At 51.3% G+C, this 26,762-nt stretch overlaps 4 protein-coding genes across 16 annotated transcripts in view; 2 read left to right on the forward strand and 2 right to left on the reverse strand.

Annotated features, from left to right (window-relative positions):
- The first annotated feature begins 1,664 nt into the window (after positions 1 to 1,664).
- RNF181 (ring finger protein 181) lies at positions 1,665 to 3,840 on the forward strand. 2 transcript variants are annotated; one of them, XM_003268753.2, is made up of 5 exons: positions 1,665 to 1,816; positions 2,450 to 2,580; positions 2,753 to 2,862; positions 3,032 to 3,106; positions 3,373 to 3,509. In XM_003268753.2, the coding sequence occupies exons 1-5, from the start codon at positions 1,731 to 1,733 to the stop codon at positions 3,430 to 3,432; spliced, it is 462 nt and encodes a 153-aa protein (XP_003268801.1). In that variant the 5' UTR covers positions 1,665 to 1,730; the 3' UTR covers positions 3,433 to 3,509. The 2 variants fall into 2 exon arrangements, with proteins under 2 accessions (XP_003268801.1, XP_012358106.1); XM_012502652.2 differs by lacking the exon at positions 2,753 to 2,862 and having other exon boundaries at positions 1,695 to 1,816; positions 2,881 to 3,106; positions 3,373 to 3,840.
- A 635-nt stretch (positions 3,841 to 4,475) lies between these two features.
- Positions 4,476 to 8,635, reverse strand: TMEM150A (transmembrane protein 150A). Of its 5 annotated transcripts, XM_030828158.1 has the most exons (8): positions 8,535 to 8,635; positions 7,814 to 7,994; positions 7,366 to 7,413; positions 6,952 to 7,038; positions 6,277 to 6,344; positions 5,820 to 5,947; positions 5,454 to 5,631; positions 4,476 to 5,246 (listed from the first exon to the last, which is right to left on the reverse strand). In XM_030828158.1, the coding sequence occupies exons 2-8, from the start codon at positions 7,876 to 7,878 to the stop codon at positions 5,005 to 5,007; spliced, it is 816 nt and encodes a 271-aa protein (XP_030684018.1). In that variant the 5' UTR covers positions 7,879 to 7,994; positions 8,535 to 8,635; the 3' UTR covers positions 4,476 to 5,004. The 5 variants fall into 5 exon arrangements, with proteins under 5 accessions (XP_030684018.1, XP_030684019.1, XP_030684022.1 ...); XM_030828161.1 differs by lacking the exon at positions 6,277 to 6,344 and having other exon boundaries at positions 4,478 to 5,246; positions 8,535 to 8,627; XM_030828159.1 differs by lacking the exons at positions 7,366 to 7,413; positions 8,535 to 8,635 and having other exon boundaries at positions 7,814 to 8,330.
- A 38-nt stretch (positions 8,636 to 8,673) lies between these two features.
- Positions 8,674 to 26,762, forward strand: part of USP39 (ubiquitin specific peptidase 39) — a 91,052-nt gene continuing 72,963 nt past the window's right edge. For 3 of the 8 annotated variants that reach the window (XM_030828149.1, XM_030828147.1, XM_030828146.1), the window contains exons 1-2: positions 22,051 to 22,416; positions 25,159 to 25,228. In XM_030828149.1, the coding sequence (XP_030684009.1) occupies positions 22,155 to 22,416; positions 25,159 to 25,228 (332 nt within the window). In that variant the 5' untranslated portion in view covers positions 22,051 to 22,154. Of the gene's footprint in view, positions 9,008 to 20,871; positions 20,891 to 22,050; positions 22,417 to 25,158; positions 25,229 to 26,762 lie in introns of those variants that run through there. The other 5 variants (XM_030828153.1, XM_003268759.4, XM_030828151.1 and 2 more) reach the window with 5 other exon arrangements.
- On the reverse strand, positions 11,159 to 17,975 carry C14H2orf68 (chromosome 14 C2orf68 homolog). Its single transcript, XM_003268752.4, has 4 exons — positions 17,794 to 17,975; positions 17,585 to 17,703; positions 15,347 to 15,498; positions 11,159 to 14,978 (listed from the first exon to the last, which is right to left on the reverse strand). Exons 1-4 carry the CDS (start codon positions 17,898 to 17,900, stop codon positions 14,856 to 14,858), a joined length of 501 nt encoding a protein of 166 aa, XP_003268800.1. The 5' UTR covers positions 17,901 to 17,975; the 3' UTR covers positions 11,159 to 14,855.

Below are 26,762 nucleotides of genomic sequence, written 5' to 3' on the forward strand. Positions count from 1 at the left end.
TCCACATTGTATCTACCTCAAGCTTTACGTCAGACTGCAGATGGGGGAAGTGATAGCAAGAGATGGGGACCTTAAAGCGCTCCTTGGTATTCCCATCTCCCTCCCTCCCTTCCTTCCTTTTTTGACGGGGTCTCTCCTATGTCTTCCCTCTCTCCCTCTTTCGACGGGGTCTATGTTGCCAATGCTGGTCTCGAACTCCTGGGCTCAAGCAATTCTCTTGCCTTTAGTGCTGGGATTGCAGGCGTGAGCCACCATGCCCAGCCTGAATTCAGGCTTTTCAAAGCTACAGGGCCATATAGGGCCAGGCAGGCAGTGCCTTCAGGGCCATAGCAAAGATCACTGGAAGAAGCATGGAGGAAGCATGCCCAAAGATCACATGGGCAAAGGCATGGAAGAAGGAAATAAAGCCACACCAAGACTGTGGCAACAGGGCAGCCTCTGCCTAGGCTACTTAACTGCAGCTCAAACTCAAGTGTGAGTGGCAAGGGGAATTCAGGGTCAAGTGTGTAAAATAAGCAGTTCCTTGCTGGGTAAAGTGAGGGCTACTGACAGAAACCAGAATAAGCCTGAGTTGTGTGGAGCTTTACCCCTTACAGAGCGCGTTAGTTTCACTGAGCGCATTAGCATCTTTCTCTCTTGGGAAAGATGGAGGAAAGCACTTGGCCCTGCAGCTGGTCTGCAACACCACTTACAGACTGCAAATTTGGGCAAGCCACTTCTGAGGTAAAAAGGGCATAATGACGCTTAGCTCCTGGGTCTATTGAGGGGATGATCGAGCGTGTAAAACATCCATCAGACTAACAGTTCTAGATGCTAAATAGTACCTATCATCCAAATCATTGAGTGCAGTGGTTCTTAAACCTGCTTCACCTGCAGAATTTATACAAGTGCCATTGCCCAGGCCCCACCACAGATCAGTTAAATCAGAATCTTCGAAGGTATCAGACACGGGTGTTTCTAAAGCTCCTCCGCGCCCATTCTCTCCTCTGGGAATTCATGTGTAACCTGGAATGAAAAGGTCTTAGTACAAGCCACCAGTTTTACAGAAGCTAGGGATGGCAACGGGCTGAAGGTAACAGTCCCATGAGCTGGTTGAGGCCCCAGGTTCTCCCGCAGAGAGATCTCTCTCTCTCAGTTGGGGAGGCTTGCCCCACCCTTTATTATTATGCCTAACACATAAGAAATGCGCAGGAATTTTTTTTTCGGGGTTGGGGAGCAATCAAACGCAAACTCCTGAACCAACTAGAGCGCCGCGGGGCAGACGTGTCCGGCGGGGATTCGGACAGCGCATCCGGAAGCGCCATGGCCCAACGCTCGCAGGAACCTGAACCCCTGGGCCAGCGCCGCCTTTTCTCGCAGAGGCCTCTAGCATCTGTACTGTCGAAGCCCTCTGAGCTTCAGGGCAGATTGAAGAGCCTTACACACCAGACACTTGGACACGACCGCGCCAGAAATCCACGGGAATTGTCTTGGCTCCGATTCCAAAACAAACGTTTCCTCACCAGCCCGATCTCCATCATTGGCGTTAGTCTCTGGTCACCTGACTTGTTCAAGCCAATGAGAGGGGGCCGAATTAGTACTTCCGCTTTCCGTGCCGTTTAACGAGCCACTATGCCCGTCCCTCGGATACTCTGATTGGCCAGCCTCTCTCAGCTCGTCAGTTTATTGGCCAGCGCCGCTAGGCCGCTATCGAGCAGGGTCCGAGGGCTGTCTCAGAAGGCTGGGCAGACATGGCGTCCTATTTCGATGAACACGACTGCGAGCCGTCGGACCGTGAGCAGGAGACGCGAACCAACATGCTGCTGGAGCTCGCAAGGTGGGTGCGCGGGGCTTGGGGATAGGGTTCAACCAGCAGGTTTCTGGGCTGGGGCGGGCTGGAGAAGGCGGATTACCAGGGGCAGCGGATTCTGGGGAGGACAGATGAGTAATCTGGGGTGGCGAGACTGAGGGGTGTGGGGATGAGCATCTCGATAATTTGGGCCGTCCGTTGGGCCGGCCTGGGCAAGGGGATTGCGGGAAAGATTGGAGCTGGGGAGTGGTGGGCGTGGGGGCGGAAGGACAGCGGGCTCTGGGAGGTCCCAGAGAAGGTGAGGCATGGGGGCGGGGTTGAGGCCGTGTGCTGTGAGTGGGTATATTCATCAGTAACAGCAGGCACTGCTGACTTGGAATCTGGCTCTACCAGGTTATTTATTCAGCGTGGCCTGAGTAACTTCTCTGAGTCTGTTGCCTCATGTGTAAAATGGGAATAAACACTTTACGTGCTGGGGCGGTCTGATAGCAGTTGTAAACTATTTCCCATCGTGCTTTTTATCTAGTGAGCATCTACTAACTACTAAGGGTAGCTATTATTCTACTAGCTGGGCAGCGTGTTTATTAATGTCCAGTGGATTGTGGGGGCAAAGAAAAAGCATAGTTTTCCTTTGTTCTGACTTTACATCCTCTTCCCCAGGTCGCTTTTCAATAGGATGGACTTTGAAGACTTGGGGTTGGTAGTAGATTGGGACCACCACCTGCCTCCACCAGCTGCCAAGACTGTGGTTGAGAACCTCCCCAGGACAGTCATCAGAGGCTCTCAGGCTGGTGAGGACACTAATTCTTTCTGCTATTTGGGCCAGACCCACCCCTTCCCCAAGCCAGACTGTGGTCTGGTCCTTCGGTTTGCCAGGTCAGGTGGGGACAAGTGTCCTTCAGGAGTGGGAGCTTGGGAGGCAGAGCCTGTAGCAGCTCTCCTGATCAGCACTCCTTCCTAAAGAGCTCAAGTGCCCCGTGTGTCTTTTGGAATTTGAGGAGGAGGAGACTGCCATTGAGATGCCTTGCCATCACCTTTTCCATTCCAGCTGCATTCTGCCCTGGCTAAGCAAGGTACTGCTTCTCTTCCAGCTCTCACCCTGCCCTGGGCCCAGTACTCAAGCTTCTTTCTGTTCATGGACTGCTGGGGGATGGAAGAAGAGTGGCAGTTGGGAGCAGGGGAGGGTGATTATCAGCTTATGAAGATCAGACCAAGGCTAGAACACTACTCTACTTTTCTCAGACAAATTCCTGTCCCTTGTGCCGCCATGAGCTGCCCACTGATGACGACACTTACGAGGAGCATAGACGAGATAAGGTAGGGGCTGATGGTTAAGTGGAGGGGTCATAATGGGCTCCCTCAGTCCTGTCCCCGCTGCCATCACTTCCCACCTCAGCAAGACTGGGTAGGCCTCAGAATCCCTGGCTCTGGCTGTCTTCTTAGTGACTTTGATTTGCAGTAAGAGCCTCAGCAATGCAGACGCCAGAGGCCTGAAAACAGAGCCAGCCCCATAATAGCTGCCCATCCCCTCACCCATAGGCCTTCAGTTTTGGCCCCTGCCCAGAGTGCCTTCTTTCCTTCAGGCTCGAAAACAGCAGCAGCAACACCGACTGGAGAACCTCCATGGAGCCATGTACACGTGAGGAGGTTGGGGCTGAGTGCTGGCCCTTTGCGTCTTCCTTATTAACCTTGAATCCTCATTAAAGGTTTCTTTACCCACCCTGAGGCTGTATTGATCACAGACCTGGCCAGGGGCTCTGCATCCTCCATCAGGTCTCTACTTCTGTTGGGGAAGGTGATCCTAAACTGCAGAAGGCACCAGGTTGCGGTTTTCCTCCCTGCTGGCCCATCTGGACTCATGGCAGTGGTAAAGAACTGGATTACTGCATCAGCCAGGGCTTGGGCCTATGTGTTCATGGTTGGAAGGCAAAATGTGTCAGGGTCTGGTACCCAGTTAATCACTTAAAGCTGATAAACGAGGCTGGGTGCAGTGGCTCACGCCTGTAATGCCAGCAGTTTGGGAGGCCAAGACAGGTGGGTCACGAGGTCAGGAGTTCGAGACCATCCTCACCAACATGGTGAAACCCCGTTTCTACTAAAAATACAAAAATTAGCTGGGCTTGGTGGCACGCACCTGTAATCCCAGCTACTTGGGTGGCTGAGGCAGGAGAATTGCTTGAACCCAGGAGGCAGAAGTTGCAGTGAGCTGAGATCATGCCATTGCACTCTAGCCTGGGCAATAAGAGAAAAACTCCGTCTCAAAAAAAAAAAAAAAAAAAAAGCTGATAAACTAGCCTGCACCCTCCTCCCACTGCAATGTCTAGTTAACTTTGTAATCCCACAGGTTTTCTTTCGCTCCACTGCGAAAGCCACTTTTAATATTTTAAAGTTGCTCTCTGTACCACCCCCACCTTCCCCCCATGCCTCATAAGGAATCAAAGTTCAAACCAGACTCTGAGTGGGGGATGGGTGAGATTATCAGACCAAGTCAGTTCTTTAGATTGCTTAGAGGCCCAGAAGGGTTTCAAGCCTTTTGAAGGGGTATTTGGGTGGCACCTGGCATCCTTTGTTTCTGGCAACAGATTGCACTCAGCACTCCTGGGGGGCAAGGGCTTCCTCCCATCCTTGGCTTATGGAAAGCCATCCCAGATCAGGCCCCCCAACTCTCCAGAACAGGCTACAAACATGCAAATTAGAATTCTTTTAATATAAAAAAAAGTACTAAAATACCCACGTGGTTCTGCTGTGTTATTTGCCCTAAAGGAAGTGAGGGGCAGAGTGAAGAATCCCAGTGCAGCTCAGTGGGCCCAGAAATGGGCCTTTCCGTAGGCTAAGGCGTGCCCACTCCACCTCCACCAGACTTCTATCCCCTCTGCTGTTCCCAGCCCCCAATTCCTGCAGCAGGAAACCCCAGTGGTCTGGCTTTGGCACTGGGAGTAGAAGGCACCTGAAGGGCTGGCTGGGTGAGTGAGGACAGGTGACCTTTAAAAACAAAACGACACCGTGGGGTGGGGAAGCAGGTCATGCAGCTGTGGCAGCTAGCAGGGCCCACTCCTCTATGGCACAGGTGGGCATGGGATGGCCACTTCTCCAGAAGTGAGGAAGCCCAGATCCCAACAGAATACTTTCTCAAAATTGTTTTTGGTACAAAATAAATGGAAAGAAGATATGGGGTGGGGTGCTGCAGAGGCCGGGCCAGCCATCCTCCCCAGACCTTAGATCATAGCGATGCTCTCGGGGGCACAGTTGAGGTGAGTGGAGGTGCTGCTGCTCCCGGAGGACTTGCAGGCCCGGCCAGGGGTAGGCTGCAGTGCAGCCACCAGTGTGTCTGAGGAGACTGCCCCAAACTCATAGCTGAAGGTGCCATAGAAAATGAGGATATCAATGACACACACCCACTCACACAGGGCTGCCCCATGTTGCAGCTGAGAACTCTCATGGACAAAGAAGACTCCACCTAAAATGAGGCTAAGGAAATGTTCAGTAGGACATACGGAAACCTGGCAACACCCCATCTGCAGTCTCAGGCCTCACCTCTCCAAAGGGAGAGGTGTTAGTCCTCTCTCCCACATGGCAGTGTTAGGCCTCCACCCCCCATCCTCTTGGGAGGGAGAAAGGTTGAGCTAGAGGATGAGTTCCTGGCTGCCCCGTCCTGAAAGGATACTGAGGACCAGAGTGATAAAGGCGATGACAGCCAGCACACTTCGCAGATAGGCCACGGCCAGGTCCAGTGGGGCGGTGGCCCCTTGGTAGGAGAGAGCACAGTGCAGGCAAACAAAGAGCAGCCCCGCAGGGAAGGCCACGCCAGCTCCAACGTAGTGCAGAGACCTGGCATGATCCACCTGGGCCCAGAGAAGGGCCAGTTGGTAATGTGGCCATGGCCCCACCTCTCCACCCCTCCTTCAGTGAATCTCCTCTCTCCCTCTTCCTTCCTCTCCCTCCTTCCAGCCCCAACTTTGAGGTGCCACACTGCAGGCAGCCAGGCCTTGTTAGGTAAAGTTCAAGGATTGTGGGGGAGAAGGGGAAGCACCTGAAAGTTGCCGACCACCAAGAGGCCCGCGGCGTTGGTGCAGCCTGTGATGAGTGCCGTGGTGTTAACCCAAGAGTGCCGACTCTGCTCCAGGAGCTGCCCGTAGCGCAGGAGGCAGATCAGGGCCACTGGGGGAGGAGAGCACAGTTGACGCCTTCCTCCAGCCCTGGCCCTGCCCAGCGAGCTTGTCAGCTTCCCCCAGACGCTGTGGTGCTCCTGCCCCTTCTGAGGGGCAGAAGGGAACAGACAAGCAGGTGGTGAACTAGGTTTCCTCAGGCTCCAGCCAGCAGGGTGGCTGTGTGGGAGTCAGCTTTTGGCCTTCAAGGAAGGGGAGAGAAGTTGCCTCTATTGCCTTAGCCCTTGGTGGGGAGGGCTGCACAGAAGAAGGGCTTCCTGGGCCTTTCTGTGGGGAGCACTGGGCTGGGCACGCAGGGTCAGGGCTAAGGGTACAACTCACCCATGAAAGCACCCATGTTGCCAATGAGGCTGAAGAGGCAGCTTTCTGGGGGATAGGAGCCGCACTTGCTGCGAGGAGGGGGAAGGACAGAGTAAGATGGGGGCAGGAGGCCCGGGGGGCCCCCATTCTGGCTCACTGGCTCTCCCCTGCTTTACCTGCACCTGCTCCTTGGCAGGCAGGCCACTGATTTATGTGAAGATCCAGGGTCCCTCATGAACAACTGGTTCCAGGCTGGGCCCCCAAAGCAGAGCTCATGTGCGTGAGAGAGAAGGGAGTGCCCAGGAGTGTTCGGGCAACCTGACACTCTTTGCTGAGCCTTGCGGCTGGTTTGGCTATCCTTGAGCCAGAACACAGGCTGGGCAATCTGAGGGCTCCAGCTTAAATCCAGGTGCCTCCACTTATTAGCTGTGTGACCTGGGTGAGTAAGACTGAGCCTGTTTCCTCACCTATAAAATGGTGAAAACAATAGCTGCCTCACTCCTGGGAGGATGAAAAGAGACAATGCATATAAAGCACTCAGCAGAGTGCCTGCCCCATAGTAACTGGCAAGTAGTGTTGTTATTAAGTGGCTCTTAGGATACTTATTATTCCTGAGACCCAAGGACAGCTCTTTGCTTGAGGGGCTGTCTGGGAGGCCCTTAGATCTCCCTGACCTGCCCAATGTCCAGGCCTTACCTGATGAGGGGGACATCATCCAGGGTGCAGCAGGTCTTGGGGCCCCCTTGCTCAGCAGGGTCAGGAGGGCAGGACTCGTTGTAGGACCTGGCAGGCAGGACAGGGAGTAGACTGGGGGAAGGGACTACCCCCAGGCCCTTGGCCTATGGCCTCAGGCCTCAGAGAGGGCTCTCTCCCAGACCTCCCCAACAAGGACAGAAGATCCCACTCCCCAGTGCCCGCCTGAAGCAGTAACCAAAGGGGCAAAGGGATGGTGGGAAGTGGGTAGGTGGCATGAAGCCATGCCTGGGGACCAATTTCAGAGAAGAGCAGTGAGGCTCAGGGTTGCAGTCTGGCTGGTGGTAGCCTCAGGCCCAAGAGGGGACAGAGATGAAGGAAGCTTTAGAGCAAGGTTGTCTGCAGAGTCCTTCATACCAGTTCTCCACGGGGCATACATGGTGGTTCATCACAGCCATGGCATACCTGTGGGAACAGAACTGTCACCCTGGCAGCCTTCCCGAGCCCCACTCAACCCATCCCACGACGCTTCTCTTCAATCTTGATTTCTGGCCCCATTCAGCCTCATTATTGTTGCTGGGGACTCAAGTTGAGGTCCCTGAGGCTTGATGCCACACCAGCACCTGCAGCATGTCCCCCAGCTAGAGGCCCTCTGGAAATTGCTCTGGCTAGAAGTATATTTGTCAGGGCCACCCTGCTGGACCGCAGTGGTGCCAGGTTGTCCCAAGGGGCTGCGTGCCCAGGCACCAAGCCAGGCTTTTGAGACAGCCAGAGTGACCCTGGGTACCACCCTGGCTATGACAGGACAAGGGACTTTGTGTGCGTCATCAAGCTCCTGTTGCCCCCCGCACCCCCCTTTACTCACACAGTCCATATGCCAGTGATGGAGAACGCTGACAGGCTGACAGGCAGGAGGATCCAGGCGGTCATGAGGGAGGGGAGCCAGGGTGGTGGTGGTGTGGGGGGGAGGACAAGAGGTAGATGGGGAAGTGGGGGCGGACCAGCTACCTTGAGATGTTTCTGCCACAACCATCAGCTGCCCTGGCCTGGTGGAGAGAGATCAAAGTCCAGGAGTGGGTAACTGGCCGGGAAGGGGGAGGGGAAGGGGGTCAACACCTTATCCAGCGCTCCCGTTGGGTCTCTGTGCGTCCAAAGTTTGGGCTGAGCCCACGGCAGAACATGGACACCCTCTGGCAATGGGGGCCTCCGCGGTCAACCCAAATGCCACCGGCGTGCTGAGAGACGCAGGCGGACCGTAACATCTGGAAGGGAGTTACCCTCCTTCTGAGGGACCAGGGCTGGGAGAAGGGCTGGACAACCGAAGAGGCCACGCCAAGGAGAGGCTAGGTGCCGGCCCAGTGGAGCGGTGGCGAGTCGGCGGCGCGCAGGCAACCACCTGACCATCGGCGCCCTGGGCGAGGGGCGGGTTCAAGCGGAAAGCCCAGCCCGGCCCCCGCTCGCCTGGGCGCGGGGACCCCGGCTGGGGCCGGAGCCTGCGGCCGGCGACCCCCCCCAGGACTCGGGACGCGAGACTCCCCAGGTGATTCCTGGAAGCCAGGAGGAAGGGAAAGGAGCCCAGTACGCACCTCCCCGGAGCGCCCCGCCGCCGCCGCACCCTGCTCGGCCCCCTCGTGGCGCCGACTCTAGCTGCGGCCCTCGGAGCAGCCCTGAAAGGTTTAAAGGGCCGAGCGGCCCCGCCCCTGGCGGCCCCAGGCCTCGCCGCGCCGCCCGCCGGGACGTGGAGTCCGCGCAGCCCCGGCCTCGGTGCCCGCGCCCTGCCCGAGACTACAACTCCCGAGCCCCCGCGCCCGCGTCACGGGGGAAACGTGGGCGGTGTCCCAACTTCGGAGGACCTGGGCGCGGAGGGCTGTGGCGTGAAGACCGCTCTAAAACCGAGATGCCTAGAGGTTCCGTTTAACCGGTTCCTACGGGGGAAGCGTCAGCAGGTGGGGATCTCGGGGCAGCCTGCATTCCAGCTCTACCTAGGATTGTCGCCGTGCACATGGCTGGAGGAGCGTCTCTCCGCCGCCGCACATTTTGCAGCCTGCACTGGCCAACGGTGAGTCCTCTAGGAAGCTCTCTCAACGTGGCGCCCTATGCCTGCCTCTGGCCAGGGCTGCGGTGAGTCCAGAGAAGCAGACACAAAGCCTTGGCTGTTTCTTAAGAAATCCAAGCGCCTGGGATTTGGCTTATGGTTTCTGTGGCTCAGCAAACTCCGGAGGAGTGCTGCTTTCATTAGATACTTTTTGCTTTCCTGCATACAAGTACACAATGTACTAGCCAGAAATCAGTGTCCAAGACGTGTTTCCCGACTGATCAACACTTATTTGAAATAAGGCGGCAGAGACCAGAGGACATCCATTCTAAATAGACACATGTAGGTGTCAGTGTAGAGTAGGTAAGGATTAACATGGCCAGTGTTGGTAAGCAGAGGGGAAGGTGAGAGACCCGGAGGAATCTGGGAAAAGGAAACAGGATAGTGTGGGAAAAATTACTGACCAGCTTCACCAAAAACTTACAGGCTATGAGTGCATTCTTGGATGTTTCTTTTTTTTCTTTTTTTTTTTGAGACGGAGTCTTGCTCTGTCGCCCAGGCTGGAGTGCAGTGGCGCGATCTCGGCTCATTGCAAGCTCCGCCTCCCGGGTTCACGCCATTCTCCTGCCTCAGCCTCCCGAGTAGCTGGGAACTACAGGCGCCCGCCACCACACCCAGCTAATTTTTTTGTATTTTTAGTAGAGACGGGGTTTCACCGTGTTAGCCAGGATGGTCTCGATCTCCTGACCTCGTGATCCGCCCGCCTCGGCCTCCCAAAGTGCTGGGATTACAGGCGTGGGCCACTGTGCCCGGCCCGGATGTTTCTTAAATTATTGCAAGGGTGGAAATACTTTCACATATCAGAAGTGTGCCTGGCATTCTGTCTCGAAGGCGATCCCAGCATCTGTTGGAGCCCTTGTGAGATGACAGATCATCACCTGAATGGTGCACAGGCGCAGGCTGCCTGGTGTGGGGAGCTGAAGTTTGGCAACACTGGTGAGGCAAAGGCTATGTGCAACAACAGGGTCCTGTGCTTTAAAGAAGTAGAGCAGAATAAACTGCACAATGACTTGAAGAGGGAGAAACCTTCTTGGACCCAGTGGAAAGTAGAAATGGAAGCAGAAAACCTGTTGGACAGCCCTTTTTCTTTTGAGACGGAGTTTCACTTGTTGCCCAGGCTGGAATGCAATGGCGCAATCTCGGCTCACTGCTACCTCTGCCTCCTGGGTTCAAGTGATTCTTGTGCCTCAGCCTCCCGAGTAGCTGGGATTACAGGTGCCTGCCACCATGCCCGGCTAATTTTTTTGTATTTTTAGTAGAAACGGGGTTTCACCATGTTGGTCAGGCTGGTCTTGAACTCCTGACCTCAGGTGATCCGCTCGCCTTGGCCTCTCAAAGTGCTGGGATTACAGATGTGAACCACTGCGCCCAGCGGGAGAGCCCTGTCCTTAATCACATTAGGACAAGTAGTTAAAACAGGGCCAAGAAGTATGGCTGTGTAGTGATCATTGTACAAGCACACCTGGCTGAATAAACCAGTGGGGGATAAAATCCAGCCCACCTGCCGCTGGCTATGCTTTGTGCCTCAGGACAAGGGTGTGCTTCCTTGCTAATTGACAGGAACCATCTTCCTGCCCAACTGCATCCCATTGAGTAGGCACCTTATCTGCCCAATGGGGCTGTGAACCCTAATTGGAAGCTTTGCAATTCTTAACACTGTATTTTCTTGAGCTGGGTTTGAGTCCCTATCCAATCAAGATGAAGGCCTGAGAGGACTACTCAAGTTCTAACATGATGTGGGGGCAAGGCATAGTAGTCCAGATCCGGGACATGAGGCAGCTTTTGGCTTAGTATGACAATCTAATAGTTCCTAAAATAGAATTATCCCAGGATAGAGCTCCGTATGACAGAAGGGCTCTTCATAGGTAGTTGGTAGGGGGAATTGTGTATCATGTAAGAAGTAGGACCAGATGTCTTTAAAAAGGCCTTCCAACTCTAATGCTACATGAGTCTGCCTAGTTGTTATGTTCCAACAGGGACAGCTCTTAAAATAGTGTGGCAAAGCAAGAGATGAGATTTCCAGTGCTGACTCGGTGGTGGAATGACTTTAGGGCAGGTATTTAACCTCCACTTCCCCAAGTACACAAGTTATTTCACAACTCTTGGCAAAAACAGTGCTGTAAAAATAGTAAGTTTATTTGTTAAAAAAATACTGTATTTGAAAAGTACCTTCCTTCTGGGATTTTCAAATAATTTGCACACTACATTTTATTCATCTACACATTGGAAATGAGTAAACTGGTGAACATGTAGCTTTTTATACATTTAACACAACCAGTACAAATTCTCCTGCCTCTGAGAAGGCAGAGAAGCCCTTTACTCAGAAGGTCTTCAATTCTAGCATTATTCCAACTCCTAGGGAAATTTCGGGTGGGTGCCTGTGGCTGTACGACCATCTGCTTCCTCAGGGACAGGACCAGAATTCAGCAAGGGAGCTTAAAAACTTTTTAAGTAATTGTCAACATTCCATGGTGACTCTCCCCAAAAATCTAGTGGTAGGAAAGTAATCTGTACTTGTGCCTCTTTCTGCACACAAAGCCCTCATTTAAATTTGTGAGCCTGCTTGGGATCCATTACCTAGCCATTCAGAGATCCTGTCAAATGCACAGCAGATTGGATACTCACCATCCCAAAGGGGTTCCTCCCACCTGGATGGGGCCAATCTCTAGTTGACAGTGCCCCTCAGAGTGCACCATGGAGATGGAATGTCCCTTCCAGAGAGACTTTTACACAGAGAAAAGCATTTGTTGGCTGGGCTCCAACTCTCATTTGGTACAAAAAGCTTTACATTCTTTTCCCTTCTTACATTACATTCTTCAAAGACTTCTGTGCTTGCCAGCTGGATAACAACTCAAGCTCTAGTGTTTACTCTTGCACAGCCCCAAACCCTTGCAAACTCAGCTTCATTCTATCAGTGACATCACCCATTGTGGCTGAGGAACCACAAAACCTTAAAATACAGGCTTAAATTCAGTGAGCGAAGAACATTGCATATTGAATGGGCATGAGATATGCCTATCAGATTGTGTGTGTGCGCGCGTTTTGTTTTTAAAGACAGCCAATTACATCATATCTAGTCAAATGAGCGGATTCTAAAGTAGCCTGCTGGGAAGTTCCACTTAGTCTAATGCTGTTGCCACGGTACACCACAGCACCGGACAGTGTTCTTTGGGACATCTGTGGGAAATGCTCTGGAACATGCTCCTTGACGGAAAACACTAATTTTTGAAAGAAGCAGATGTCTGGAGGCAGGTCTGGTGAATAAACTGGATAGTACTGCCTTGGACCCCAGCTGAGGGGTGGCAGTAAGCAATGAGGATGGGCTATAAAGCTGTTAACTGGCTAAGGGCCATCTTGGGCAGGCATTTCAGACATACCTGTAGAAAGGGCAGTAGCATCTCCGATAGGCCAGCTCTGAAGGAAGCTTAATGCTTAATACAGTCACACTGCATAAATTAGCTTAGAATGCTCTCTTGGGTAGAAAATATTAATAGTGTACATGCACTTGAAAAGCAAAATTCCTCAAGAAAAAAAGTTTGATAGCAAGGAGTTTCCATCAGTCCCGGTCTTTGTGAGGATTACCACAACAAACACTTAAAAGGATACAACAGGTACTTATTAAATGCTGCCTTTTTACCTCTTCCTTTTTTTTTTTTTTTTTTTTTTGAGATGGAGTTTCGCTCTGCTGCCCAGCCTGAAGTGCAGTGGCGTGATCTCAGCTCACTGCAACCTCTGCCTTCCAGGTTCAGGCGATTCTCTTGCCTCGGCCTCCCGAGTAGCTGGGATGGACTACAGGCGCATGTCACCACGCCCGACTAATGTTTTGTATTTTTAGTAGAGACAGGGTTTCTCTGTGTTAGCCAGGACGGTCTGGATCTCCTGATTTCATGATCCGCCCGCCTCGGCCTCCCTACCTCTTCTTTTACTTAATAAGAATGGGGTCTAAATTTTCAGGTGCCAAGCCCCCAAACTCCACTTCTAGCCTTTTGAATTGTGTAATAAAACCAGGAAACAGGTGATCCAGCTGTGAGAAGACAGACCTCAGAAGTATTTCCAGACTAAAAAGCGAGACTTGCAGTGAAATCCTATGTTCTAAGTCATCAGATCAGTTTAAGGACTGGAAGACTAGAATGACTGACTGGTTCTCTGACCAGGAAGAACAGGGGTGGAGTTTGGGAGAGCCTCCTTTGACCCAGGAGGCTTTGGAGGGTAGTTAACATTAGAAGTCAAAAGGCACTTCTAGCCCAGTTGCCTAAGTAGAGGACAAAGACTTTCTCCTTTCAAAAGAGAACTGAGCCCAGGATTGGTAAGTTTAAGGCAGTTAACCTTGACCAGCTCTGTAGGTCTGGAGCATTCTGGTCCCTGGCTACTTTCACTACCGGACCTTTCTCACTTATCCACCTCACTTACTGCCCCAGCATTCCTTTGGCATTGCGAGCTGTGACTTGCCACATTTTAATGACATGATTGAAATAGCTACCTTGCAGGATAGATTTTCTGGGGTATAGGGGACAAACCAACAGTGCCATCAGGTGTCTTAACACCCGGATGTGGAGAAACCCCTGGGGCAAGGGCCTATGTTTTCAGGAAATCTCAGTTCTCAAATGCTTAAAGCCACATTTCAAGGCACTGAGGTTAGGCTGATGTGCTGGAAAACAAGTGCCTTGGAACTTCCGTACTGGAGGGGGAGGATGTCTTGTGGAATTCAGACGTAAGCCTAACCCTGCATTAGAAAAAATGTTCACCGGTTTAGAGCAGTGGTATTCCTGGGGATCTTTATGCTAAGGATCTGAGTTACATACTCCTGGGAGGTAGGAAAGAAGGCCTCATTTCATTCCCTCTGGCGCGCTGTCAATCAGGCAATTATTGCTAATATTGACTTTCCCTTTGTAGGTATGTTCAGAACTGTTAAGTCACAACTGGAAAGTAAGTTCCCATTGTTTTATAATTCCCTTTTAGTCTGAGCAGAGGATAGTCTGTTCACGGCTAGGAATGAAGTTGAAAGTTGGAATTCTGTAGCCCTGGCCGAGGCAGGTTTTGCTGTAAGAAATCTTTGCAGTTTAGCACCAACATCTTCCTAGGTTTCCTGTCTAGACAGTGCAAAGCAGTGGAACATGCGAGAAACAAAAAAGCCATGGAAAGGGAGGGAGACATGCTTGCAAATAGGCCTCAAAAATGGAGGTCTCCCACTTTATTGGTATCAGAATTACTTGGAGAGTTTTTTAGAAGGGTAGATCCCCAGGCCCTGCTCCCACCTCCAAAGTCCTGAGCAGCTGGAGGTACACAGTCATGTTGGAGGGGGAGGAGAATTGATGGATTCTACCTGAGGCAAAAAGATGAAGGAAAGGAACAAAGAAAAAGGGCTGAAGAAAGGTCTATGAATACATGGGTGGAAATGAGCAAAAGCACAGAAGAAACATAAAATAACAAACATGGCTCATGGAGCTGAGTGGAACACAGCAGCCAGGCATATGACCTCGGTGAGAAAGCACCATATTGGCACGAGGCTTCATAAATTCTGGTTCTCCCTGGAGTCTCTGCTTCTAGAACACATTAGCCACACAAAATTCTCCAAAAAAAAAAAAAAAAAAAAAAAAAATTCCAGAATATCAGGCTGGGCAAATGGGTCAACATATAAGAAAGAATGACTGCAAGCCGGGCCAGGTGTAGTCCTGCAACACCCTATGGATGCAGCAGCTCTGGGGGGTCTCAAGATCAGACAAACTGGTCCTGGTACCCCCACACTAAATTCCCTGGGCAGAATTCTTCCGAGTGCAGTGAATCCAGCCTGGAGAGAACGCCTTCAACATGGTCAGTGTCGGCTCTGGCGCTTTGCAATCTCCTCCTGGATACGCAACTTGAGGGCTTCTCGCATGGGTGGATCCAGAGGCGTGTGTGCCGACACCTCCTCACTCACCTTTCCTGGGTCATCGCCCTACGTGGAGGAAGAGTCAGGAGGCTCAGGGCCTGGCCTCTTCCAGAAAGGTGACCTGCCCTGTCCCTAAACACTCTCACAGACCTCCATTTAGCTCAAGGCTTTTTGCCAGCACTTGTCATTTCCCAGGTATCCCCTGTAATAGTGATTCTCCACTGGGGGCTAAGAGCCCTCCCTGTTCCCCTACTTGAGAATCACTGTGAGATGGGAGTGAGTTGTGCTCAAAAGCACTGCCCGCCAGGCCTAGGCTCACATGTGGAGCAGACGCTTCCCACTGGGGGTCCTGAGGAAAACAGGGCTCAGGGTCTGACAATGGTTACTACCATGGCCCAGGACCTTCAGGCTGCAGCTGTTTCCACCAGGCGTACCTGATAGACGATAACTGATGTGACCTCTCCACTGTCTGCCTCGTATTCTAAGCAGAAGAGCTGATGGCCAGAAGGCTCCAGCTCAGAGCCTCCACTACTGCTGCTTTCACCGGACTCTTCATAGTCTGGGTTGCGTGGGTGGGCAGAGACATCTGGAAGGATGAACCACAGTAAGAAAGAAGAGGGGGGTGCTGCTGAAGGTCCTGCCCATAGAGATGCTGCAGGAAAATACACGGTTAAGAAAGCCCCAGTCTTCTTTTTTTTTGAGACGAAGTCTCACTCTGTCGCCCAGGCTGGAGTGCAGTGGTGCAATCTCGGCTCACTGCAACTTCTGCTCCCGGATTCAAGCGATTCTCCTGCCTCAGCCTCCCGAGTAGCTGGGATTACAGGCAAGTGCCACCACGTCCAGCTAATTTTTGTATTTTTAGTAGAGATGGGATTTTACCATGTTGGCCAGGCTGGTCTCGAACTCCTGACCTCAGGTGATCCGCCCACCTTGGCCTCCCAAAGCGCTGGGATTTCAGGCGTGAGCCACTGCACCCAGCTGCCCCAATCTTCTTATGGGTCCAGTGTAAGTGGGTTTTTTTTTCTTTTTTTTTTTTTTGAGATGGAGTCTTGCTCTGTTGTCCAGGCTGGAGTGCAGTGGCTAAATCTCGGCTCACTGCAACCTCTGCCTCCCAGGTTCAAGCAATTCTCCTTCCTCAGCCTCCCAAGTAGCTGGGATTACAGCCGCCTGCCACCATACCTGGCTAATTTTTGTATTTTTAGTAGAGATGGGGTTTCGCCATGTTGTCCAGGTTAATTTCAAACTCCTGGCCTCAAGGGATCCGCCCACCTCAGCCTCCCAAACTGCTAGGATCACAGGCATGAACCACTGCGCCCGGCCCAGTGTAAGCATTTGGTGTGCTGCCAATCAGACTTATTTACCTTTGCATCTCTGCTCTGAGGCCAGCACAGTCCTGTCACACAGTAGGTACACAATGCACATTTGTCTAGCAAAAAGTACTGGAAAGCAGAAGGGTGGATACAGCTCTGCCTGGGTTCAAATCCAGGCTCTGCCATTTACTAGCTGAGATCTTGGGCAAGTTGTTTAACCTCTCTGTGCCTGTTTCCTGACTGTGAAACAGAAGCTTTCTTATGAAGTTGTATAAAGACTCAGTGAATTAATATACGTAAGATCTAAAAGCACTTTAAGTAATGCCTAACAAAGGTAGTGGCACACACCTATAATCCCAGCACTTTGGGAGGCCGATACGGGCAGATCACCTGAGCTCAGGAGTTCGAGATCAGCCTGGACAACGTGGGGAAACCCCTTTTTTTTTTTTTTTTTTTTTTTTTTTTTTTTTTTGAGACGGAGTCTTGCTCTGTTGCCCAGGCTGGAGTGCAGTGGTGCGATCTTGGCTCACTGCATGCTCCGCCTCCCGGGTTCACGACATTCTCCTGCCTCAGCCTCCCGAGTAGCTGGGACTACAGGCGCCCACCACCACGCCAGGCTAATTTTTTGTATTTTTAGTAGAGACGGGGTTTCACCGTGTTATCCAGGATGGTCTCCATCTCCTGACCTCGTGATCCGCCCGCCTCGGCCTCCCAAAGTGCTGGGATTACAGGCGTGAGCCACCGCGCCCAGCCGGGGAAACCCCTTCTCTACAAGAAATACCAAAATTAACGGGTGTGGTGGCACGCGCCTGTGGTCCCAGGTACTCGGGAGGCTAAGGCTGGAGTGAGCCCAGGTCACACCATTGCACTCCAGCTTGCGCGATAGAGACCTAGTCTCAAAAATAAAATAAAAACATTTTAAAAAAAGTAATAATGTTTAACAAAAATTGAGTATCATATGTTAACCAGTGTGATCTCTAGGTAGCAGGGAAGCTGGGGAAAGGCCATTTACTGGGTTCATTCCACAATTACGTGCTGGTCGCTCATCGCTGTGCCAGACTTTCTCTTTGCTAGGTAGCGGAGCACCTTACTAAAATACAGCACGGTGGGGCAAACCGGCAAATAAACTTCTTGCTGGCTCCCCGATACTCTGACAGCGATGCTTAACTGGGGGCTTATGAGTCATCCCAGTTCTTGGGGAGAATCATTCAGCGGAGATTTGGGAGCGTTGAGGTGGAGGTTCCGGGAACAGACGAGGTGAGCTGAACCTTAGGAGTAAGAAGTGGTTTTTCCCTACAGAGAAGGGGAGTGCGTTGCAGGAAGAGCGCGCGGGCTGGAGGCAGGCGGGGCGGGCGGCCTCACCTCGGTGTCGCGGCAGGTACACCTGCAGGTCTGGCTTGCGGGGCCGCGTCGGCGCGGGCGTGTGCCGCCTCCTCACCTTCTCCTTGGCCGCCTGCTTCACCTTCTTGTCATAGTCGTCCCTGCGGGGAGCCGAGGGGAGTCAGGGACTGTCGGGCCGGGCCAGGCCAGGCCAGGAGTGGCGGCGGCGGCGGCGCAGGGCGGGGCGGTACCGAGCGATCTGGTTCCGTCGGATATGGTGCACGAAGCCGTGGTTCATGTCCAGCCGCCCCCCAGGCTTGCAGCAGTGCCCCGGCCGGGGATGCGGCCCCGCCTCCATCCGGAGCCGGGGATGCAGAGTCGCCGCCGCCTCGACGGCCCCAACAACAACCACCCGCCCACAGAGGTCCGCGCCGCCCCTCGCTCAGCTTCCGGCCCCGCATCCTGACTTCCGGTCTGGGAGGCCCCCTGCCTGGCCAAGCAATGCGGCGCGCGGAGTTTTCGGGTCTGGTCGGATCGGGTGGAGTAGGGTATGCTTGACTTCCACCCCCCCCCCCGGACAGAGGGCTTTTGGTTTTGTTTTTTTTGTTTGTTTTTTCGTAACATATTAATAGGAAACAAGGATTTCGGCTTACAGCTGATACCAGAACATTCAGAAAAATGCAAATCATCTATTAACACAACTCGATGCTTACGGCGGTGCCTTCCCGTCTTTTTTCTGGTAATGGGATGCTGTGCAATCCATCACCATCTGCGTGACTTTGGCTGACCATGTAACCCTGCCACGCCTCAGTTTCCTCATTAGTAAATGGGAACACCTAGAGCACCTACCTCAAATAGATTGTGAGGCCTTGAAATGCTCAGGCAGGGCACACAGCGGCGCCCAGGCCGCAGGCTTCGCGAAGGCGCCGCGAAGGCTCTCCTGGCCCGGCTTGCCTCCTGCTCACGGCGCCGATGGCTTAACTGTCCCTGCGGGAGGACCCAGGGTTTTTGAGGGACTTACGGGTGTATTATTTTCTTTTTTATTAATTTTTCCTTTTTTTTTTTTTTTGAGAAGGAGTCTCACTCTGTCGCTCAGGCTGGAGTGCATTGGCGTGATCTCGGCTTACTGCAACCTCCGCCTCCCGGGTTTAAGCAATTCTCCTGCCTCAGCCTCCCTAGTAGCTGGGACTACAGGTGCGTGCCACCACGCCCGGCTAAGTTTTGTATTTTTGGTAGAGATGAGGTTTCACCACGTTGGACAGGCTGGTCTTGAACTCCTGACCTCAGGTGATCCGCCTGCCTCGGCCTCCCAAAGTGTTGGGATTGCAGGCATGAGCCACCGTGCCCGGCCCTTTTCTTTTTCTTTTTTCTATTTTTTCTGACCACTGGGTTCACATCACAGCGTGTAAAATTCTCAAGTCCTTTTACAAAAGTCAAAATCAGGAATTCATGATTAGGACAGGGACAAACGGCTGGATGCAGTGGCTCATGTCTGTAATTCCAAAACTTTGGGATACCGAAGTGGGAGTATCGCTGGAGGGAGGAATTTGAGACCAGCCTGGGCAACACAGTGAGACATCGTCTCTACAAGAAAAAAATACATTAAAAAAGAAAGAAAGATCCAGGTGTGGTGGCTCATGCCTGTAATCCCAGCACTTTGGGAGGGGCCCAGGCAGGCGGATCAAGAGGTCAGGAGTTCGAGACTAGCCTGGCCAAAATGGTGAAACCCCGTCTCTACTAAAAATACAAAAAATTAGCTGGGCTTGATGGCAGGCGCTTGTAATCCCAGCTACTTGGGAGGCCGAGGCAGAAGAATCGCTTGAACCCAGGAGGCGGAGGTTGCAGTCAGCCGAGATCGAGCCACTGCAGTCCAACCTCCATCTCAAAAAAAAACAAAAAACAGGGACCAATGGTGGTCCAGCCACACAATGGAATATTACCGAGCAATCCAAAGGAAGATCTGTAGCTCAACAACATGGATGGATCATAAAGTAAATATGCCCAGTGAAGGAGGCCAAGGACTCTGCATGATTCCATTTATATAAAACTCTAGGAAGTGCAAACTAATCTATAGTGACCGAGAGATCAGTTGATTTTTGTGGGGGTTCTCTGGGAGGAAGAGGATATCTTTGGGGCTGGGTAGATTCTTTAAATTTTTTTAATTTTTTTATTTTTTTGAGGCAGGATCTCACTGTCGCATAGGTTGGATTGTAGTGGTGCAATCACTGCTCACTGCAGCCTCCACCTCTCAGGCCCAAACGATCCTCCTTCCTCAGCCTCCTGAATAGCATGCCACCATGCCCAGCTAATTTTAAAATTTTTTTGTGGAGACAGGGTCTCTCTATGTTGCCAAGGCTAGTCTTGAACTCCTGACCTCAAGTGATCCTCCTGCCTCAGGCCTCCCAAAGTGCTGGGATTATAGGTGTGAGCCATCGTACTGGGCCCAGATCCCTTCTCTTGATTGTGGTGATGGCTTCATGGGTGTATATGTTACAGGAAAGGGATCCATATTCAGACCCCAAAGGAGTGTTCTTGGACCTTGTGCAAGAAAGAATTCAGGGTGAGTCCGCAGTGCAAAGTAAAAGCAAGTTTATTAAGAAAGTAAAGTAGCAAGGTGTGGTGGCTTATGCCTGTAATCCCTGCACTTTGGAAGGGGAGGTAGGCGGATCACTTGAGGTCAGCAGTTCCATACCAGCCTGGCCAATGTGGTGAAACTCTGTGCCTACTAAAAATACAAAAATTAGCCGGGCGTGGTGGCAGGTGCATGTAATCCCAGCTACTCAGGAGTCTGAGGCAGGATAATCACTTGAACCCAGGAGGCAGAGGTTGCAGTGAGCCAAGATGTCACCACTGCACTCCAACCTGGGTGACAGAGTGAGACTCTGTCTCAAAAAAAATAAAAAATAAAAAATAAAGTAGTGAAAGTACAGCTACTCCATAGACAGAATAGGGCGTTCCTGAAAGTAAAAGGAGGAACGCATCCACCATGGCTACAAATGCTTGTTTATATATAGGATAAAAAGATCATGGGGAGATGTGCTCTGCTACAAGGGTTTGTGATAAAGGATTAATTTTATTAATTACTATATTTTGCAAGAAGACATTATCTTTAAAGCAAAATTAGGAATGCCTTTATTCTCCAGATATTGGGATATTAGGACACTCCCAAGTCTGGATCTGTTTAGTAAACATTATCTCTCTGTTCCCTTAACCGTAGACATCTCTAGGCTAGGAATACCTAACTTCCTGGGAATGCAGCCTGGCAAGTCCCAGCCTCATTTTCCTAACCCTCAAGATGGAGTTGGTCTGGTTCGAACGCCTCTGACATATACCTCAAGTCAGAATTCAGTAAGTTGCACACGGTGTGATGTGGTGTGGTATGGTATGGTATGGTATGAGGGAGTTTCACGTGTGGTGTGGTGTGTGGCGTGGTGTGGTGTGGTGTGGGTATGACGGAGTTTCACTCTGGTTGCCCAGGCTGGAGTGCAATGGGGCGATCTCGGCTCACTGCAACCTCCGCCTCCGGGGTTCAAGCGATTCTCCTGCCTCAGCCTCCTAAGTAGCCGGGATAACAGGCTCATGCCAACACGCCCGGCTAATTTTTGTATTTTTAGTAGAGACGGGGTTTCACCATGTTGGCCAGGCTGGTCTCCAGTCCTGACCTCAGGTGATCCGCCCGCCTCGGCCTTCCAAAGTGCTGGTATTACAGGCATGAGCCACAGCGCCTGGCCTAAATTGCACACTTTAAACATGTAGTTTCTTGTATGTCAATTATACCTCAATGGAACGGTTCAAACAAGCAAACAAGTTCGAGGCAGGTCCTGAGGTTAGAGCTTTATTAGCTTCATGGTAAATCCGCCCCTACCGGGCATTTGCGTTTTCATGGTACCAAGAACCTTCTAAAAGTAGAATTAGGGCCGTCAAGGGGATGATTTGGGAATGTCGCCTAGTTTTCCTGCGCAGGATTGTCAGCCTCCAAGCCGCGGAGACTGTGTGATACGACCTCACGATGGTGGTTTTGAGGCACAAATCTGGGGCCGAATGACAGCTTCTTTTTTTTTTTTGAGACGGAGTTTCGCTTTTGTTGCCCAGGCTGGAGTGCAATGGCGCGATCTCGGCTCACCGCAACCTCCGCCTCCTGGGTTCAAGCGATTCTCCTTCCTTAGCCTCCCGAGTAGCTGAGATTACAGGCATGCGCCATAATGCCGGGCTAATTTTGTATTTTTAGTAGAGACGGGGTTTCTCCATGTTGGTCAGGTTGGTCTCAAACTCCCGACCTCAGGTGATCCACCCGCCTCAGCCTCCTAAAGTGCTGGGATTACAGGCGTGAGCCACCGCGCCCGGCCTGACAGCTTTTATCCAGAAAACTGTCGCCAGTAAAGGTTCCCGTCTCAGTAAACTGTAAACGACAGTAGGCCCACAGAAGGTTCTCAGGGGAGAGGAAGCCACTGCAGGAATAGCACCGCCCACAAATTTTCTGCAGCGTGATTTGTCCCCAGTGGCGACTCGTAGAGAGTTCGGGGCTCGCTATCAGCCCCTCTCCTGATTGGCCGTGTGCCGCGCGCTCGAGCGTGCTTGGCGCCTGCGCTGGACGACTCGGCTGGTAGTGGAGATGTCCGGCCGGTCTAAGCGGGAGTCTCGCGGTTCCACCCGCGGGAAGCGAGAGTCCGAGTCGCGGGGCAGCTCCGGTCGCGTCAAGCGGGAGCGAGAGCGGGAGCCTGAGGCGGCGAGCTCCCGGGGCAGCCCTGTGCGCGTGAAGCGGGAGGTGGAGCCGGCGAGCGTGCGCGAGGCCCCGGCTTCTGTTGTCCCGTTTGTGCGGGTGAAGCGGGAGCGCGAGGTCGATGAGGACTCGGAGCCTGAGCGGGAGGTGCGAGGTGCGTGGGGCCGGGCCGGGCTAGGCGCGAGAGCCTCTTTTTTTCGCGTCCTTTTTTCTTGTCTCTAATCTTCCGCCAGGTCCCTGCGCCGGAGTTGGGGCAGGGGTGGGGTTGGGGTGGGGAAGAGGAGGGATCCAGACTCGACGGTTCTGCTGTTCGACTTGTTTTGATGAAGACAGTAGCCTTCTCAATAATCGTATAGTATTTCTTTTTCTTTTTTTTTTTTGAGATGGAGTCTCATTCTGTTAGCCAGGATGGAGTGCAGTGGCACGATCTCGGCTCACTGCAACCTCTGCCTCCCGGGTTCAAACGATTCTCCTACCTCCGCCTCCCAAGTAGCTGGGATTACAGGCGCCCGCCACCACGCCCGGCTAATTTTTTGTGTTTTTAGTAGAGAAGGGGGTTTCACCGTGTTAGCCAGGATGGTCTCGATCTTCTGACCTCGTGATCCGCCCGCCTCGGCCTTCCAAAGTGCTGGGATTACAGGTGTGAACCACCGTGCCCGGCCAACCGTATGGTATTTCTAACTACAACAATCGTAACAACAGCAGCTTCCCTTTATCGAATGCCTGATGTGGGGGCTCAGTGCCGATTTTACAAGTGTTACTTCCTTCAATTTTAGAAATTTTTTTTTTTTTGCGTTTTAAGATAGGGGCAAGTCTCGCTATGTTGCCTAGGCCGGTCTCGAACTCCTGGGCTCAAGTGTTCCACTCGCCTTGGCCTCCTAAAGTGCTGGGATTACAGGCGTGAGCCACCGTGCACGACTTTCCTTCAGTTTTTACATCTAAGGTCTTGTAATTAAGATATTCAGAATGCTTGAGCAATAGGCACCTGCACTAAAGTATGGATTATGTAGCACCTTTTAAGCTGAATAAAGTCTAGAGACAGTTCTCCATTAGTCTCTTGAGTTTGTGCACGTACTGCGACCATGGCCTGACTGCCTTTGCTCCTGGACTCTCATTAGGGATTTTCGTGTAGTGAGCAGCCTTGGAAGATAGAAATGGTGTCTCCCTACAAAACGAGGAGACAAGGGCACAATCCGTTATAAAAGATTTGGGGCAGGGTGTGGTGGCTCACACCTGTAATCTCAGCTACTCTATAGGATGAGGTAGAGTTCAAGACTAGGATAGGCAACAGAGCGAGACCTCGTTTGAAAAAATGGTTAATGGTTCAGATTCTCTAAGCTCAGGGTTCCTCTCCTGTAAGGCAGCTCACTGTGTGCATGGGTTCTCTTCACTTTGCCTTGTGGGAATTCACTTGGACAACTGACACCAATGCTATATTCTGGCTACTGTCATTGCTCTAATAAACTGTCCTTTATTTCAGGCCAGGTAGTCACATGCTTTCCATCAGCATTCATAAAACTGTGACAGGCTAACTTGTTAGCTTGCAAGTAGGGTAAGATCTGAGACCCACTCAAGTTTTTGACAAATGGTAGATTTATAGATACACATGTACGTTCTTCTATTTTTTTTTTTTTTTTTTGAGACAGTTTCACTCTCGTTGTCCAGGCTGGAGTGCAATGGCACGATCTCAGGTCACTGCAACCTCCGCCTCCCGGGTTCAAGCGATTCTCCTGTCTCAGCCCCCCAAGTAGCTGGGATTACAGGCACATGCCACCATGCCCGGCTAATTTTTGTATTTTTAGTAGAGATGGGGTTTTGTTATATTGGTCAGGCTGGCCTCGAACTCCTGACCTCAGGTGAGCCAGCTGCCTCTGCCTCCCAGAGTGCTAGGATTACAGGCATGAGCCACTCACCCAGCCACTCTTCAAACTATGTAGTACATTTGTGGCCGGGTGCAGTGGCTCACGCCTGTAATCCCAGCACTTTGGTCCGGGCCGAGGAGGGTGGATCGCAAGGTGAGGAGTTCGAGACCAGCCTGGCCAACATGGTGAAACCCCGTCTCCTAAAAGTATGAAAATTAGCTGGGTGTGGTGGCGTGCGCCTGTAGTCCCAGCTACTCGGGAGGCTGAGGCAGGAGAATTGCTTGAATCCAGGAGGCGGAGGTTGCCGTGAGCTGAGATCGCGCTATTGCACTCCAGCCTGGGGGACAGAGCGAGACTCCATCTCAAAAAAAACAAACAAAACAAAACAAAAAAAACCAAACACACAAACTATATAGTACATTTGTATTACAATTAGTTTATTTTAGTGCTTTTGACATATTTCATATTTTTCTTGCTTTATGGGATTTCTTTATGTAAAATGCAAACAAATCTTCTGTTGATTTTATGTATACCAAATATATTCTCCCAGTTTGTGGCTTGTTCTATTAGTGGACTTTTTTCTTTTCTTTTTTTTTTTTTTGAGACGGAGTTTTGCTCTTGTTGCCCAGGCTGGAGTGCAGTGGTGCGATCTCTGCTCACTGCAACCTCCTTCTCCCAGGTTCAAGCGATTATCTTGCCTCAACTTCCTGAGTAGCTGGGATTACAGGCGCCCACCACCATGCCTGGTTAATTTTTGTATTTTTAGCAGAGACGGGGTTTCACCATGGTTGGCCAGGCTGGTCTTGAACTCCTGACCTCAGGTGATCCACCCATCTTGGCTTCCCAAAGTGCTGGGATTATGGGCGTGAGCTACCACACCCGGCTAGTGGACTTTTTTTTCGATATTGTTGCCACCCAAACAATAGGAACTCATCTTGATTAGTTTTTCCCATTTCTGTTTCTTTTTTTGTTCTGTTAGTTGGCCCTGAGTATAGGTTTCCCATTTTCAAAGCCTGTGATGATTTTCCCTTCAGCAAAGAATGGCCGAGTGGATTCTGAGGACCGGAGGAGCCGCCACTGCCCATACCTGGATACCATTAACAGGTCAGTAGGACAGAGATGCTGAGGATAGCATAAGAACAATGGAATCTATGCAGAAAGTTTTTGGACTGTACATTGAACAACACATTGACAAACTTTACTTTTTTTAAATCTGTCTAGAGAGTTGTGCTTCTTGCCATGTTACTCTTTATTCTTTGATTTAAAGTGTCAGAACACATGTTGTTAAAGAGCTTTTAGCTTATTTTGCATTTGTATGTTGGGATAACAGGATGCATAGTATCCTATAACAGTAGCACAGTGAAATATTTATGGAGTATCTAGTATGTGCTGGATACTATTTTGGGTGCCTGGGATTCAGCAGAAAAAAACACAGAAATTTGTTTGAAAGCTGAGGTAGTTTACCTCATCATAGCATTCTTTTCTCTGATTCCCAGTGGCATGTAGAATGTTTTTCAACCTATATTGTAGGGGAATGTTCTACAATAATATAATTACTCTAGTAAGAGCTGGGTGTGGTGGCCCACGCCTGTACTCAGCCCTTTGGCAGGCCAAGGCAGGAGGATCACTTGAGGCCAGAAATTTGAGACCAGCCTGGTCAACATAATGAGACCCATCTTTTTTGTTTGTTTGTTTGAGATGGAGTTTCACTTTTGTCCCCCAGGCTGGAGTGCAATGGCGCGATCTTGGCTCACTGCAACCTTCGCCTTCCAGGTTCAAGCGATTCTCCTGCCTCAGCTTCCTGAGTAGCTGGGATTACAGGTGCCCACCACCATGCCCAGCTAATTTTTGTATTTTTTTTAGAAGAGACGGGGTTTCATCATGTTGGCCAGGCTGGCCTCGATCTCCTGAACTCAGGAGATCCACCTGCCTTGGCCTCCCAAAGTGCTGGGATTACAGGCATGAGCCACCGTGCCCAGCCAACGAGACCCATCTTTTAAAAAAACTTTAAAAAAAAAGTTATGGCCAGGTGCTCTGGCTCATGCCTGTAATCCCAGCACTTTGGGAGGCTGAGGCAGGCAGATTGCTTGAGCTCAGGAGTTTGAGCATCCTGGGCAGCATGGCAAAACTTCAGCTCTACAAAAAATAAAAAAATTAGCCAGGTGTGGTGGTGTACTCCTATAGTCCCAGCTTCTTGAGGGGGGCTGAAGCAGGAGGATTGCTTGAACCTAGGAGGTTGAGGCTGCAGCGAGCTGAGATTGCGCCACTGTACTCCAGCCTGGATGACAAAGTGAGACCCTATCTCAAAAAAAAAAAAAAAAAAAAAAAAAAAAAAGTTATAAGGGCTGTTCATTATGGTAGGCATGAGCCACCTGTGGCTTCAGTGGCTCCTGCAGTTGAAGAACTGAATTTTAAATTTTATTTAATTGAATTACAATCAGCCTCAGTATCAGGATATGGAACCTGAAGATACAAAGGGCCAGCTGTAAGGGGCTTGAACATTTTGGATTTTGGTATCTGAAGGGGTCCTAGAACCAGTGTCCTGTGGCTACTGAGGGACAACTGTATTTTAAATTTAATTGTCAATAGCCACTTTGTCTAGTGGCCTCTAAATAAATTAGATAGCATAGCTCTTTGG

Source organism: Nomascus leucogenys, chromosome 14 (assembly GCF_006542625.1).
Source record: "Nomascus leucogenys isolate Asia chromosome 14, Asia_NLE_v1, whole genome shotgun sequence".
Lineage (NCBI taxonomy): Eukaryota > Metazoa > Chordata > Mammalia > Primates > Hylobatidae > Nomascus > Nomascus leucogenys.